The sequence below is a fragment of the Dufourea novaeangliae genome, unplaced genomic scaffold (genome assembly GCF_001272555.1).
Source record: "Dufourea novaeangliae isolate 0120121106 unplaced genomic scaffold, ASM127255v1 scaffold172, whole genome shotgun sequence".
NCBI lineage: Eukaryota > Metazoa > Arthropoda > Insecta > Hymenoptera > Halictidae > Dufourea > Dufourea novaeangliae.
This window is the reverse complement of record NW_015374058.1, coordinates 4,080,448-4,097,707: the sequence shown is the minus strand read 5'-3', so window position 1 is coordinate 4,097,707 and position 17,260 is coordinate 4,080,448. Positions and strand designations below refer to the sequence as shown.

Genomic DNA, 17,260 nt, shown 5'->3' with positions numbered 1-17,260 from the left:
AAGTAGAAAGAGAGAGAGGGAGAGAGAAAAGACGCGATATCCAGTGTTAAAGTCAAGTAGTACCGGTAGTACCGTAACGGGTGGATTCATCGGTTGTCCTGCTTCACCTGTGTCTGCAGTTCACGCCGGTTCACGCCCTTCTTTTACACCGTTCTCACTAACGGTTAATCGACGTCGACCACTTCTTCTGTCCGAAAGAAGTACGAATGCACTGGTAACGCCATCGGGTGACGAGATCTTGTAACGAGCATTGCCGCCATTTGTTTCTGTTTTCAGTTTGCAAGAAAAGCACAGTGTAACCTGAACAAGTTATGTATGATTATTTCACCCTGTTACCAAAAAATGGCGTTTTTATTTAATAAATTGAAATTCAGAGAGGTAGTGAAGGTTTCGGTTAGATATAAGAATCCACCGCATCATTGGGTTTGTATCTTATAATTTTTAATGAAAAAGTTTGTGTACACCTTTCACCCGACTGTAAACACACAGAGCGAATGTGAAAATTTTTAATATTTTTATTCGGTGTTTATCTATTCGTACAGTCTCAGCTGTTTAATTTTTGTACTGTGAACTTTATTACCAAAGAAACATTTTGTTCTAAAAACAGAACTCTCTCTTTTAAAAACAAAATATTTGACACTATGTAGAATTTTCGGGCTACTATGTAATATTTGGTGATATAAGAACAGGGACTTAATAAAATATTATGAGGTGCTGAATGATAGAGCTCTCAAGTATAAGATACCAATCTAATTTGGGTTGATTTATTTGAGACAATCCAGGTAAAAGAACAATTAGAATAAAAGATAATATTATGGTACCCAACTCAGATACATTAGTTGAAGTTTTATTGATAACAAATGGATTGTCAATGATAAAATAATACTTTGTGGCTAACAACTACCTAGATATCGCTTAATGTACTGCTTGTGTGGATTTATAAAAATGATTATATTTGAATAATTTACAATCAATAAAATAATTATGATGCATTATACTCTTAAATATTTTCTTAAAGGAAGAAGTAAGTAAGACTATGTATTCTATGTATCAAGAAAATTTTTCCAAGGGAATTAAGCAGTTGAAAATTGTGTGACAGAAATAAAATTAATCAGAGAATATATAGATACCTACATATAAAAATATTATAAATAATTATTGTATTTCATTAGTTAAAATTGACAGATTTAATCCTTGATTTATAATTTTTTAAAATGTTTCTTACAGTCTGTGATAAAGAAAAAGAAAACTGTTAAAGATAAAGCACTGGAACACTTTGATGAATTTTATGGATCAGTTTATGGAAATAAGTGGGAAGACATTCGAGCTTCGTTATTACAAGAACAAAGTAAATATGTAGCTGTGGTTAATAATTTCAGTGATACAGAAAGGATAAAAACAGAGTTACAAGTATGTACCTATTGAAATTTATGAAAAGAAATAGAAGGAGTTATATAATTAATATTGTTTTAGTTATTAGGTGCAGTGCATTTAAAATCATTATATAATGTTATGAAAGAAAACAAGAAGAATAATAAGAAAAATATACATAAGAATGATGTACAAAATCCAATGGATACTATTATAGAGAATATTCAATTGTCAGAAGTGAAATCAATTTATCCTGCTAATAATGTGCATTCTTCACAATCGCTGACATTAGAAGAAAATGATGAAGTTCCCACTAAAACAGATTATGCATTAGAACCTGTAAAATTACAATCTATAGAAGGAAATTTAAATGATGTCAATATAGACACTAATCGCTTTATAGAGTCTTCCTTAGATTTGACTATGCTTTATGAGTATGTACCTGCTACACAAATAAAGGGTTGGTTTAATTAATATTTGTATTACAGTATGAGTAGGATTTCATTCTATACTTATGTGAATATATTTTACAGGTTTGGATGGATATGTGCTTGAATCTGAACATTATGGATTTTATAATAAAGCAGCTGATTTCAATGTAAACATTGTCAAAGAATCTATGTTACAATTTCCTGAACATTTGCATGTGTATACTTTTGAAAAAGGAAATTTTTCTAAATTCCCATCTCCTAAAAATGGATCCACTGGTGTTCTAGGTTTATATCTCTTAATTTTAATTAAATTGTCTATTAATAGAGACATACACAGAAATACTATTAATATAAACTTTATTATTTTCAAGATTACTATTTGTATGACGGTGGATCAATATTACCTGTACTAGCTCTTGACATTCAATTAGGTGATGTTGTACTTGATATGTGTGCTGCACCTGGAGGTAAAACGTTAACTATTCTTCAGACACTTATGCCTCGTATAGTGGTTGCTAATGATATTACGGAATCTAGAGTGAACAGAATAACGAACGTTATGCAGCAATATGTCTCGAATGTTTGTGAAACAGAATGCATGATACATCTAACTCAAGGAGATGCTCGACAAATTGAAGAGCATGATATATATAACAAAGTATTATCATTTATTCAATGTGTAATATTTTTTTTGAATAGCAAATATAGTAAAATCTATATGTATTAATATTCTTCAGATTCTAGTTGATGTACCATGTACAACGGATAGACATGTCATACATTCTGATGAAAACAATATTTTTAAGCATACCAGAATTAAAGAAAGACTACGGCTTCCAGAAGTTCAATCAGAAATTTTAACGTCAGTATACAAAGTGTTAGATATTATATACTTTTTACCAACCTTGATGTAATTGTTTCCATATATTTTATATAATGATATCTGATAAAATTGATTTAATAGAAACGCACTGAAGTTGGTGAGACCAGGTGGTACAGTCGTTTATGCGACGTGTTCTCTCAGTCCTATACAAAATGATGGTGTTGTACATGTAGCATTGAAAAAGGCATGGGAAATGACTAAGTCTATTATGGTTGTAAAGTATGTACATTATATGTATATTTCAGTAAATAATTTCGTCATTTTTGTTGTTTGTATATAGTCTTTATAAGTCATATATTTTTTTTAGGGATATGTCAGAAGCTTTATCGCCTCTCGAATATTTGTACGACTTTGCAAACATTGGACTGAAGTATGGTCACATTGTTGTTCCTACCCGTAACAATAATTGGGGTCCTATGTATTTTTGTAAGATACAGAGAGTACAATAATTGTAAGTAATAATTGTGTAACATAGGGTGGTATGTGTATGTAAAATGTAAATATTATTGTAATTATGTAATTAACATTATTACATTTAATATAATATTATTTTCATGTAAAAATTAAATTACGTTCATATGAGAAGAGTCAATAAGTTTTTGTACATTACAGATGACATGATTTTTGGACTAATTGTTTACACAATTTTTCAATTTTTACATGATAATGAATTAAAATATATGTAAATATGGAGGCGGAAAAAGTAATACTATGAATAAATGTGTTGCGAATGAATAAGTAGTTATTTGTTCCTAAAAGAAAGCTATTTTTTAATATCTTCTTTTAGTGGTAATGTCTGATCGCTTGTTTCTTCATCAGTTGGTTTCATTTTATTCCAAGGTTGCTCCTCGCCACTTCCCAGAATAGTATAAACTAACATTTCGACTATATACAAACCTACAGTTATGAAAAATATAGTCCTCCAGGCTCCTATAGTTTGCTGTAGGCAGAAAAGGATTAAACCGACTATAAAGTAAAATGTTTGTTAAATAAGTCTAGGGCTTATGTTTACATCAGTACAAGATGTTTGTTATAATTGAATATGCTACTTGTTAAAGTTTTAAATATAATTGCTTACATTTCCGTGTGTCAATTTTCCCACAAATATAGGCACTACAAAACCAGGTATAGTGGCAACACAGTTTGTGATAGCGACAAGCGTACCAGCAAAATTGGGAGCAATGTCAATGTGGTTTGATAGGAATCCACTATACATCCCACCAATACAAGTGACTCCGATAGTCATCAATGTAACAGCTAATGTCCTATTACAACCAACATATGAAACTCCCAATAAGCAGACCATAGGGATAACAGATGCTGTGAGAAATATTTTAAATTATATACAATTAAATCCATATTACGTTTCTGACGTATGTAAAATTACATAAATAAAAAATTTACAAAACAATGTTCCAATTTTTCTTGATACTGTAACCGTGATTAAGTTATTTTCTTGCATAGTGGCTAGAGCCTTGCTGAGAGCCATAGTAAAAATCCACATACATAAAAATGGCATGGAAGAAAGGCCAGCATTCTGCAGATACAAATATTTAATTTGTATAGTAATTACTCTTAAACTTTGAAAAGAAAAATTTAGACAGCATTACTTACTGAACTCATGTCGAATTTCAAAATCTGATTCATAAATGTGGGCAGTTCAATAAGTAACATGTACCAGCCGAAATTGCTGCAGAAATGGGCAATTAAAATGGCGATAAATGGTTTCGATTTTAATACTTCTCCCCATGGAACTGGTAACTTCTGAAAGATAAAAATGATTTAAAGTAATTAAGTGTATATGCAGGGTTTAAGTGTTAAAAAATCATGACTCTTGATATTTGCCGAACCTTTTTTGATTCACTGTCATTTTTAGTGTGTCCTAAAGATTGCATGATGTACTCTTTTTCCTCTTGGCTAATAAATCTCTTTTGTTCTTCCGGGCTGTCCTCGATCATTATCCACCAGGCAGTACACCAGATCAAGCAAAGGGCGCCTTCTATATAGAATATCCATACCCATTCGAAATTCGCGGCTAATATTCCCGTTAGGAGAATGGAAATCACGGTACCAAGGGCGGTTCCTATTTTAAACAGAGAATATTAATTTGTACTTTTGTACGAAATGTATAAACTTGAGTGAAAAATAATAAAATAAAAACAATAGAAATTTATATAAAAGTAGTGGTTTAAAAAGGAAAGCTCGAAGGTACAGAAAATAATAATAATATTTAAGGGATCAAAATTGATCTTCGCAACAAAATATATTATTCTAAAAATACGTATTGAATAAAAATTAATATAGCAAAAATATTAATTTACCTGCATAAACAACCGAAGCAAGGACGCTCCTTTCGTTTGGTGGAGCCCATTTAGCAATCATAACATGCATAGCAGGAAATGTTACACCCTAGAAATATAAATATTGCTTTATGCGTTACTGTAATAACAATTTCGAAATGTTAAATAATGTTTTAATACTAACTCCACCAATTCCCTGAATAAACCTCATCACGATAAAAAGTGAGTAATGGAGGTTTGCAGCAAGTGGTGACAGTATAGACGCCATTAAGTTTAAAAGTACGGATCCATTCATCACCCATTTCGCCGACAACAGTTCTGCCATTCTACCACCTGGCAATAAGGACACCATGTACCCCCAGAAATATGCCGATAAAATGAGACCTTGCAGTGGTTCGTTCCATTCAAATGGTCCATCCTACACAAGCGATATATCATCATCATTAAATTAGGAAGAAACTGGAGTTTCAATAATTGATTCCAAAAATATATAACAACTTTGTAATCACTTCGTGGATAATTGCCTGAATAATTTTTTCATTTGTTGGAAATAATATGTTGTTTTTAATTTTATAATTGAATCTTTCTAATAATGATAGGAAAAAAATGTCCTTCTTATTTTAGACTCCATATACATCTTAGGTTTAGTATAAACAATTATTGTTAACACTACATTTCCAGTATTAAAAAATATTTTTAAATTTCATCGTTTAAATTCTTACATTTAGTAAATATTTGGTACTAATATATTTTATTCAAAATTTATTTACCTCGACGACAGTTTTCGTTATATTAGGGGACAAACCATCATGTTGACACTCCTCTACGGTAATTGCAGTTGCATTATCGGATTCAATTTTGTGAAGCGAAGATAGCCTCACGGCAGTATGGTTCACCATAGCCACTATCGCTACGCTTACGTTTACCTTGAACCCATAAATGATAGCGAGCCCAACAGAACCCATTAATGCCATCAGGTACCGTGTAGGAAACATGATACCTCTCCTTTCTGCAAATACGTCAAAAAATGATATTTACATTGCTTCTGAATGTGAAAATTTATGTATGCATAGAAGTAAATATATTATACTTAATCATAAGAAATTAACAAATGATGAAAGATAGGTGAAAAAGAAGAAAATATAAAAAATAAGTAAAAATGGGTCGATAATATATAAAAATAGAAAGAATCAGAAGATGCCAGTGGTGATGCGGATTGAACTCATAAATCTTGAAATCGAAAGTATTCACGCGTTCCAAATGTAAGTACAGTAAAACCTGTTTTTGTGCGGTCCTTTTTTATGCGATTTTATTTTTATGCGATTTGTTTTGTGCGATTTTTTTTGTGCGATTTTTTTTTATGCGGTATATGAATTTCAACGGCGTTGGCATTACTGTAATGTTTTCTATCAGTGTACATATAAATATACACTTCAAGACGCTCTGTTCATTTGGTTTAAACAGTTTCCCGACAATGTACATTCAATTATTTTCGCTCGACGCGCTAGCAGCATACGCTTCGTATTCCGAGTTTTATCCACGACTCACGTGATTAAGGATTCATTTTATAGTGAGATTAAAGGTAAATAAATTAATTACTTTTGTTCCTATTTGTATATAGTTTTTATGATTTTCATTTTATTTTTAAACATATGTACTCCCTTAAAATGAATAATTGTAGCCAAAAAAAAGTGAAAAGAAAGACAATTCCATTAGAAACAAAAAATCTAATATTAAATAGACTAGCAGATGGTGAACCAATTCATCACAAGAAGATGCGCGTTAAGGATTACGACGACTAGCAGTGAATTATGTAATGTGCATTTTGAAAACTTCTCCATGTATACAATGAAAAATTAAATGCTTTTATAATGTGTAATTTAATTATTTATTTTGTTTGGAAGCACTTTCTCATGTATTTCGTAAATAATTGACGTATTTTCTAAGTGCGACTTTTTTTATGCGGTCCCTCTCCGCCGCATAAAAAAAAATTTCTGTAGTATGTCGTACAAAGTTGTTTATTATATGTAGTATTTATGAAATTTCCGAATATTTTTTTGTGCGGTTTCTTTTATGCGGTCCCTATCTACCGCATAAAAACAGGTTTTACTGTACAAAAACTTTTAAATGCAATCGCGTTCGAAACTATTCTAGGAATGTGTACAACGCTTATAAATAAGCTGTAAATATTTATGTAAATTGTCATTAACATAGAGCATTTCGTAACAATGAAAGAAAATTAAATTTCATCAATAATTAAGCGTTTTATCATATAAAAAATAATATCAATCCTTGTCAAACATTTTATTTTATTGTGTTTATGCGATTCATAAAATTTGTAGTCTAGCTATAAGTAGTGACTATTTAGTCATATTTGCATACATTGTATTTCCAAAAAATAATATTATGTAGAAATTTATATTCATTGTTAAACGTTTTATTACAATAAGAATAAATTTAAAACCTCCTTAAATTTCATCACTTTTTCTATTTTATTATGTCTTGAGCACTTTCGTATGCTATAAATGCATAACAAAAAAAGAATAATTATTCAAATAATTTTTTAAACTATAATATTGTCCGAAAGTATCACGTCTCCGGTAAAAATACGCATTCGAAAATTACACAGTGTAACTCACTCCCACAGGAAGCGTGGTATTTTTGGTATAGCCGTGACGTTCAAACAGAGAACGTGACGTACTGCACGAGGTGCAGGTGAATGTGCCCTCAGGTCTTCGACATCAATCGTTCCTGCGGGCGAGGCGAAGGATTACGCGTGTATTTCTCTGAATCGATTAATAAAAACGAACGTAACCCACATAACAAAAAGCTCAGCCGCTGTTTCATGTGAATATGATTATAAGTACACTAGATCGAATGATATCACGTATCAAATAAAATGCGTTTAATTTAATATTTGTGCTTGATGATATTACCTTGAAAGATAAACATTGGCCCATATCAGATAAAATATATGATAATTTAAATTAGTTTTCCGTAAGGTTTTTCCATTTCCTGTTTGAACAAGTGATTTCACTCATCCTAAAAGAGTCCTCATTTCTAATTACGCTAAATTACTAAGTTGAAGAATAAATAACTTTAAATATTTTTATCATTGTTGTTAGTAAATTATCATTTTTCAATGTCTATGGCGGCTATTACTTATGACTCAATGATATTTATGTATAATTTCCTATCTTTCTAAATTAATCTAATGACTATCGTTCATATTGTTCAACAGACTTTTTTGATTATTGGCAGATAAATATTTGTAAATCCATCGAACGATTGGCAACTTCAATTTCGGGCACTTAACGCGATGAGCTGGCGCCTTTTTTATTAGTTTAGCATCAAAGTATCGTTGTTTGTTATGAGCGTTTATTTCCATTCGACATTTAGGTCAACGGATTCATAAAATGAAGTCCCAGTATATCCTCTGTACATACTTGTTAAATATAATACAATGGAAAAAAAAATGATCACAGCAACCGAAATAGAATTAATAATCAATAGATCATTATTGTTAATAAATTTATGATTTATTATTATTAATAATCAATAAATCAATATTATTTAGCCGGTAAATTAGTACATTTGAAATAAACTATTGGTTTAACTTGTATGAAAATATAAATTATTGTTAGTAGGTATTTCAAGTTCATGTTGTAGCAAGTATCAATTACAGTAAATGTTAGAGAGTGGTAACAGCGTACAAGTGTAATAAGAATACGGACGAATCACTAATTCCAGTTGCGATGAAGTTGCATCAACCGAATACTGACATGAGCGCGGTTTTAAGTTACATCATACATTTAATTTTCAAATCAGTTATCTCGATCTACGATTAGGACAATTTGAAACATTAAATGTTATTCAATGACATCATACATATTATTTTTCGAGCGGTTAAATTAATTTATTTCGTAAGTGATGAAAGTATTCATGCAGTAAAAATGTGGAAACAAAAGGAACTATATACTCTTATACATATTATCAATTATAATTTTTATTAGAATATTACGCGTGTGTATAGATGTTAATGACAATATATTTACAGAAATATTATGCTATTAATATTTATGTATAATATATGAAGTTTACGAACATTTTTATAAATAACATTCGTTTATAGTACATAATTGTTATTTTCATTTGAAATCCGTTAAAATTGTATGACCTGTTGCATACGGCCACGTGTATTGTGCACTTGATGTAATATATTTTAATGTAAATCGATTCGTTATAAGTGAAAAAGTATCTAATTTATTTTTTCATTCTATGAGAAATTTTCTGTAAATTTAGTACTTACTTTGTATTTTCATTACTAGACGTAACACGATCATTTGTAGCAGGTGTTTGAGTGAAATTTGAATTACTCGTGTGTCTTAAATTGAAGGATGTTCATTCTACACAATACGGGAGTGAACAATTTTTTGATGATTCTAAGACGAGAATTAATTCCAATATTTCAGTAAAAGAGATCGATATCACGGCACTATGTAAACATCTGGAGTAGAGGACGCTTGAAGGTCACTGGGATGTCCATTGAGAACAAGTTTAGTAAAAATCGATGAAACCATGAGTACAAAAAGAAAAGAAATATTACCCATTTTTCATATTTGTAAAATGTCACTCGCATAAACACAATAACAAAACAATATTAAAGATTTAATGATGTATTCACTCACCCTTAGAATTACTTTTTCCAGGCATGGCTACCTCGAATAAATGGCTGGCACCGACTAGTTATACAAAATCGAAATGGTGTTCTCACAGAAGAGTTTCCGAATTAATTTCACAATTTAATTAGCTACAGTAATAATTTATGATCTTTTATCAACCACTTGTCGATTTACATTTTATGTAGATTGGATTCATTGATAAGATTTTATGAACACGTTTTAACTGTTAAATCGTTTAAAAGCTTAACCGATTAAGGATCGATCGCGATCATTGTATTTCGGACCTCTATCCCGACTTTCTGTTTCGGTTCCGCGTGCGTACAACGTGTTACTGAGGTCGAGCGAGCCGCTTCATGTCCTCCGAACCTTTCGGAGGAATACCGGGCGTGCGCCTTTTCTATAAATTGCCGTATCTCGCGTGAACGCAGACTCGAATTCCCCGTATGTATTACACCACCTTCGGAACCTATGACGTACGCTTAACTGCATCCACGATTCGAAGAATTTTTGCAGGAGAAGTTAGTATTGATCAAGCAACAAATTTAAACGTGCTATTTTAGCATTCTTTGCTATATGATTTGTAAACATTGGCAGACTATAATCATTATCAGAATTTATTACCAATATATGAGTACGTAAAATGTAGTAAAACTAATAATATTTCAGCCAAACTTTAAATTGAATTCATAATTAATTTGTCAGTTGATAGAATTTTGAAGAAAAAAATAAATTTCTTTAAAGTAATTATGGAGAATGTGGTTTTGTGTGAAGATCTGAAGTTTATTTATAGCACGTGTAAACACGCAGAGAATGGTGAATTAATGAAATTTAGGAGTCTGTTAATCTTATTTTTAGATTGTGGGTGTTTGTGCCAATTTAAATACTTACAGGTCAATTTTCGAAAATGAAAAGAATGTACAAATTAATTTTCATTATCAATAGTTCCTTCCGGGTGAAAATTGATGAATTGTTTTGTTAAACATTTTGTTAAACATCCATAGTCTGATTGTTTGTAATGTGATAAAACTTCGAATATAGAAAATATATTTCTATTTAATTCCTACGTTTGGAAAGTAATTCACTAAAATTTGAATTTGCATATATGTATAACCGCAATATATAACAATAATTTTACTGTATGTAGAGAAAGTTTTCAATATTATATTTACCGTTTTTAGTACACAGATATTATGCTACTCTGATTTTCCGTTTTTAGAAACAAGAAATTCAGTTTTTATACCATATAGATTTTTTTTATATCAATATAAATATCATATGTATCTTTCCGGACGCCATCTTTTTTTATTAATTTTTATCGCTAAAAGTAGAAACATATCTGTATTTTGTGGGTCAGAACAACTTCTATATATAGAAGGTCATACCATATTTAATCTAAATTTTTGTTGTTCTCCATCATGATTCAAATTAAATTTGGAAATAATATAAGTCTCCACCCAGATAGCATATAACGCCTTGAAGACGGCTTAAAGTCGCCTTAGACATAAAATAGCCGTAAAGAAGGCGTCTTTAAGGCGTATGTTGTAACAAATCATTTTATAATATATTCGAATACTTAAATTCAGGTCAGGTGCCAGAGACGAGACCATACTTTTAAGTTTACCGACACAGATGTAACTTATTTTTAATTTTACTCGCGTCTAATGATTACCCAATAAGGCAGAATGACAGAAGTTCTTTAACTTTGTGATGAATTCTGTCGTCAACCAGCCGTTGTGTAAACAAAGTAAAAAATACCCCACGTAGAAAGCTTAGAAACTAGTTTTGAACACGATAGGGAAAGCGTATTTGTCTGCGGTTGTACTTCAGTCATAAAAATGGGAAAATTACTTAAATCCAATAATTATTGATTGTACTAGAATTATTCATCTTATGAAAGAAAGACCAACTTATGATATATGTATTATACAAAATTCATTTATAAAACGGTAAATCCGATCTTCTTTAGTAAGTCAAGATTGTTGTTACACAAATTAAAATAAAAAACTACTTTTGCCAAGGAGTGTATAAAATAACATTTATTTAAATAAAAATTTCAAAAAATGTGCGAAATGTTATACATACATTCATTTGGACTTTAACATTACAAAGGCTCTAATATATCAAATGATTTAAACATTCAATAAAAATGTTGCTAAAAATTGGGTACTATAACAATAATATTAATTCGTTAATTTTTTAATTCATTTTTTTGCTTCTTGAACTGTATTTGACCAACTTCTTTATTTTTCATTAATTAGATAAATTCGAAATGCAGTTACTTCTTTGCATAAGAGATTTGAGTTAAAAAAAAAACATTTAAATCATTGTAAATAATAATTAAGTAAAAAATATAAGTTATGAGTTAAACCTGAATGTCCCATGTAATACGTGCAAGTTCATTGTCATCTCGGTTACCGTTACTCCGTCTGATGCAAGACACAAGTGATACTTAAAACACAAATTGTTCAAAATACCGGATCAACGTGAAGTTACACTCGTACACAGTAAAAATACTACATTTTCTGTGTCACATATTAAAATCCAGTGATTCGAAGATTGACAGAATGTGACAAAAATATGACGGTCATTTATAAATTTCGATGTACTATAAAGAAGTCATTTTTAGGTTTTTCTATTAATAATAAAATTGAATCATGAGCGTGATATCAGAAACCACCGATAATCACGAAGAAATTTACGCTTGGATCGAGCAAATGACATTTTCCAAGCCGAAGAAAAATCTTGCTCGAGATTTCTCAGACGCCGGTATAAAAAGAAATATTTTGACTAAACAATATTACTTTTCAATGACTCATACGTATTAAAACAATCCACGATAAATTTTAGTTTTTATGGCCGAATTGTTAAAACGATATTACCCTAGACACGTTGATGTACATAATTATATACCCGGGAACAGCGTCGCCAAAAAGGTAGAAAATTGGTGCACTCTCAACCGCAAGGTACTTTCTAAACTGAATATGAAATTGAGAAAAGATGAAATCAATCAATTAGCAAATTCGCAACCGGGGGCTATTGAGAAAATTTTAACCGATTTGAGGATAAAAATTTTAAGGGATTGTAATGCAGACAGAGATAATCTATATTCTGAATTTAACGGTAGTGAGAAAGGAGGTACGTAAAATATACAAAAATGTGCACTATAACAAATTTTTGTATTTAAATGTTACTCCCTTGAAAAGAAACTGTGAAGTCCGTGCTCAATCCAGAAGAAATAGCAAACAAAACTGTTCCACGTCACGTATTTGTTCGATTAAAACAAGAATTAGAAGAAAAGAATGATGCTATTAGTTTGCTTAAACAAAAAGTGACACATCTTGAATCTTTGATGAAGTTTAAAGACCAAAGGATTGCAGATCTCTCTTCACAAATACTAAAACCTGCAGATTATTCTACTACATCAAGATCTGGTAATTTAAATGTTACAAATACTTTAATCACAAAACAACGAACCAAATTATAATAAATCATGTACATTCGTGCTACTTAAAATGATACAGCAAAAACATTTCAACCACTTTACTCCAAAAATGTGTATTGTTCCAAACATTTAATTACTGTACTTGTCTTAATACAATATACTGGAATTTATTTTCTTTTCTTATATTTATAACTTTGTTATAAATTAACTCCTAGTATTTTATCTGTTATTTTCTTGATTCTCATATCACAACTTCGTTGAGTGCTAGTACAAAAGGTGGTAATATCATATTAATATTAAATTTATCTCTATGTTATTGGTTTGTAACATTTACAAACATCACGAAAAAACTGGCATTTTACATTGGTGCCCTCATGCTAGGTGGAGAGACCAAAATTACACCATCACCACGGACAAACAACATGGATATATTTCTTTTTGTAGTACGATAAACTTCTTCGTATGTTTCTTCATCAATCTCTACTGTGGTTACCGTTTCTTCTGCTTCTCCCAGTACCATATTTAAATGTTGATCGTAAGCCTGTAATTAATGTTTTTGCACATACAGTAGAGATAACAGTAACACAAAAATACAGATAATTACATTATGTAGTAAAATATTTACATGTAACCGTCCGCGTAGTTCTCTCTCATTTCTCATTTTAACATATATACGTTCATCGAGACTCAATCTTATCAAGTCTAAAGGTTCCTTAACATTTATCGCTGGAACCTAAATAGAATAAAAATACAGGTTAGGTTGTAATAGGTTAAATTTAAGTTCACAATAACAAATCAACAACACTTACCTGTTCTGTTTCATCAGCCATGATGTAATTAAGTATTTCCTGTTTATAAAATTATTTGCAACTTATCGCTAAATCCCTAATTATGTGATTACTACTTTATATGACTGTAAATACTACATTTATCTGTCACGCAAATAAAATTTTGCGCGGCATTATTCGGATGCACCGGCAAGACACCATTTTATCGTTTTTCACAGAACAACTTGGCAAGTGGCGCCACAAATGAGTTTCACAGGAAAATACATTGTTTACACTATAAAATTTACATCATTTTACAATCATTCGTTATTAAGAAAAAGTCCCTAAGGATCAATGCTAATACTATTCCAAAAAAGAGTATTTTTATTTTTAAATTACACTACACATTTACTTTCTCTTAGGCTCCCCAAGGTCATATGCTTTTTTAAATAATAATAAAAGTGAATTGTCAAGCGAAACATTATAGGATCTCTTTCATTCAAAAGAATTGACTTTTATAAGCATTTTCCATTTAAAAAACACATGCTTGATAATGCATGACTGATTACACGATATGACAATCAAAACCCTCTTGTCGTTGCTTCGATTGACTTTATACTTTTTCTTATAGTAGTTGTATGCTGTAAAATGTATTTATATTCATACTTTACTCTCAACCAGACATTATACCAAAACACAAGCTATTGGTATTTATCACATCAGGAAGATCAAGGATCCACGAGCTTCCGGAGAATAAGATTGTATCAAAAACAGTTTCAAAAATGGCGACCGGAGAAAACGAAGTTAAAAAAGCAGGTTCACGCCAACGGGCCGTATTTTAGCGACGTTCGTTCAAGATATTTATTCCCTGAAAAGGCCGTTTAAATTCTCCCGCGCGTTAGTTCACCGTTGAACCGTATCGAGTAACCGGCGCTCACGAGCAACGATGGAAATCAGCGTAGCTTGTGAGGTATTGCTAGAGCCGAGCGACCGCGAGGGAGTGTACATCGCCATTTTCTCGATTCGCGGGTGAAGTCGGTGTACGGGTTGCGTGAATCGTTTTGCCGACCCTTTTGCCCCACGTTTCTGCCGCACGACGACGAAAATCGGTGACTGTCCGCGGCCCGGAACGCGTTCCTCGATGTTATGCGTGGACACGCGGGCAGCTGTGCGGTGGATATGGTGAGTTCTGCGAGATCGAAGCGCTCCCGGGAGACGTGACGTCTTGTCAGTCGGCCTTTTCCCATTCCCCCATCTCGGTGTGTGAGCTCCCGCAGGGATGGCTCGTGCAGAGTTGTCGTCGTTCATGATAACGTAACGGAGAGACCGGACGACAACCGACCAGAACCGTAACACAGTTTCGAGCTCGTCTTTCGCGGGTGGTGCACGATTCACGTGGAATTAAAAGGGTTTCCCCCCGTGAAACCGGGGATCGTAAGAACAGTTCTCTCGTTCGGGCCAATGGGCGGAGGTTTAGGGCGGCACATGGCTGTTGGGGCGCCGGCGGTTCTGCAGGGGGTGGTTTTCCCAACGGCTAGCTCGCACTGACCGAAAATCCACCGTTTTCTCCACGGTCGCGGGTGTTCCGCGGCTTACGTGTGTGTCCCTTGATCGGAATTGCGTACGATCGGTGGCCCGGATCAGGGTTCGAGTAACAAGTTCACAGTGACAGTGGTAAAGAGAAGTAACTCGGTTATATGTCTGGATCTCCTTATCCAAGCGGAAAGAAGCCGCCGGAGTAAATCAGCCTATCGCGAGTCACGCGTGTCCTCTCGTGTGTTAGCGATCTTGTAGTTCGCGCACGTAAAGATCGGACGGAGGGACGACAGTGTGATCGCCGACAATCCCCGGGAAGATACCCGCGATCTTTGTGCTGTGGAACTGGGCCTGACGAGTAACGTAAGTTGTTGCTTTTGTGTTTTTTTTTTTGCGCAGAGGGTGGGGGGTGGGGTGGGGTCGGCGAAGAATTGGAAATTTTGTAATTATGTTAACTGGTCGGCTGGTTTGACCTTCAATGATTTATCAATGGACCGTTAGATCGTACGGAACGTGTATGCGTCAGCATTATCGATCGACGACTGTTGACACATTCGAACCTTGTCTTTCTTTCTTTTTTACTTTATTGCTGTGGCTTTCGGAAACAATACAATCTGTTATAACTGGACTATAGGTCTGCCTACAAGCGTAGCCTTTTGTCGACTAATTTACGTAAACTCGAAGGAAATAAAGATCTGTTTACTCCATTATTTGGTACATTATATCTGAAACAGATATGGGTAAATTCGTTATCTGGATGAACACTTTTGAAACGATAGCGAAATATGATAAGATTTAGGGTAAAAATGCACATTTCTGATCGAATAAACTAGAAAATTTCAGTCTTAAAAGTAATGTGTCGTACTGGGAATAGTTCGTACAGTTTTCTACTGCAAAGTTCGAACAATTCGAACACAGTATTTAGTACATCATAATTATAAAATGTTTCTTTTCGAGCAAATAAACTTGAATCGTCAGTATGATACTGTTGCATATTGTTTCCTTTCACAGTGTATTGTTCAGATAAGAGTCTCTCCATATCTGGTAATATCCTGGGTAATCGTGTACGCTACAAATGCATAAAGTTCATAATTTACATATGACATTTTTCTTTTATTCTCATACGTTTTAAGCGATATCAAAAACCGGTCATTTTGTACGTGAGCCCGAATGTTATACCGCCGTGACATTAAAACTATGCGTAATGGCAATGCGTGGGCGTAGTGCAGGGACTTCGTGACGAATATTATCGTGTCCTTTGAAGTTGTTATCATTGACACGAACTTTACCCTAAATCTTATCGAATCACACCGCGTCTTTCGTGATCTCGTGCTATGCGGCGCCTGGTGATAAAAATCCTCCGTGACATTCATGCGCCAATTAACTTGCTCCCGCGTCTCGACCTTGTTCACATTTTAAACGTTTTCCTCCCTTCCCGAGAAATCCGATAGCCGACTTCGACCGTGCTTCACCGGTCGTCCCCGCTAATCTCGGATCATCTTTTTTCCGTTAGGTCTTCCTCGTGCCGTGTCGTTCGTTTCTATAGTGCCGCCAATCAATCCCATTTCGCGCATACGTACGATGCCACTCGTAATAATTCGTCTATTTCGATCAAATTTATGATATCCAATTAGCGTTGATACTATATTTAATAAGCGGTGTCGATGGATACAGGTAGGACTGAGAATTGAGCCGTTCAGAGGTCAAAGTGGCTAACGTCATTATTGAAGTCTTTTCAAATTTTAGCGCCAAAGCACTTGAATGGTGCTTAACTTTTTATATTTTTATCTATTATGTGGTTAGTCACTTTGAGAAATGAATGGCTCAATTCTAAGTTAGTATCTTAGG

The 17,260-nt window shown here is 32.9% G+C and overlaps 5 protein-coding genes across 5 annotated transcripts in view; 3 read left to right on the top strand and 2 right to left on the bottom strand.

Moving 5' to 3' along the window:
- Positions 1-305: 305 nt before the first annotated feature.
- On the top strand, positions 306-3,807 carry LOC107190087 (5-methylcytosine rRNA methyltransferase NSUN4). Its single transcript, XM_015578819.1, has 9 exons — positions 306-423; positions 1,228-1,410; positions 1,474-1,831; positions 1,905-2,087; positions 2,174-2,460; positions 2,540-2,664; positions 2,767-2,904; positions 2,993-3,136; positions 3,796-3,807. The coding sequence occupies exons 1-8, from the start codon at positions 316-318 to the stop codon at positions 3,132-3,134; spliced, it is 1,524 nt and encodes a 507-aa protein (XP_015434305.1). The 5' UTR covers positions 306-315; the 3' UTR covers positions 3,135-3,136; positions 3,796-3,807.
- On the bottom strand, positions 3,290-9,698 carry LOC107190039 (putative inorganic phosphate cotransporter). Its single transcript, XM_015578755.1, has 9 exons — positions 9,674-9,698; positions 5,756-5,994; positions 5,170-5,403; positions 5,007-5,094; positions 4,536-4,768; positions 4,300-4,446; positions 4,090-4,222; positions 3,764-4,005; positions 3,290-3,625 (listed from the first exon to the last, which is right to left on the bottom strand). Exons 1-9 carry the CDS (start codon positions 9,696-9,698, stop codon positions 3,449-3,451), a joined length of 1,518 nt encoding a protein of 505 aa, XP_015434241.1. The 3' UTR covers positions 3,290-3,448.
- A 2,623-nt stretch (positions 9,699-12,321) lies between these two features.
- On the top strand, positions 12,322-13,151 carry LOC107190038 (sperm flagellar protein 1-like). Its single transcript, XM_015578754.1, has 3 exons — positions 12,322-12,433; positions 12,515-12,802; positions 12,871-13,151. The coding sequence occupies exons 1-3, from the start codon at positions 12,322-12,324 to the stop codon at positions 13,149-13,151; spliced, it is 681 nt and encodes a 226-aa protein (XP_015434240.1).
- A 142-nt stretch (positions 13,152-13,293) lies between these two features.
- Positions 13,294-14,036, bottom strand: LOC107190101 (U6 snRNA-associated Sm-like protein LSm3). The gene is made up of 3 exons (XM_015578835.1): positions 13,919-14,036; positions 13,735-13,842; positions 13,294-13,650 (listed from the first exon to the last, which is right to left on the bottom strand). Exons 1-3 carry the CDS (start codon positions 13,937-13,939, stop codon positions 13,468-13,470), a joined length of 312 nt encoding a protein of 103 aa, XP_015434321.1. The 5' UTR covers positions 13,940-14,036; the 3' UTR covers positions 13,294-13,467.
- A 1,088-nt stretch (positions 14,037-15,124) lies between these two features.
- Positions 15,125-17,260, top strand: part of LOC107190136 (wiskott-Aldrich syndrome protein family member 3) — a 63,700-nt gene continuing 61,564 nt past the window's right edge. The window contains exon 1 of the mRNA XM_015578890.1: positions 15,125-15,775. The gene's annotated coding sequence lies outside the window, so the exon portion shown is untranslated. The remainder of the gene's footprint in view (positions 15,776-17,260) is intronic.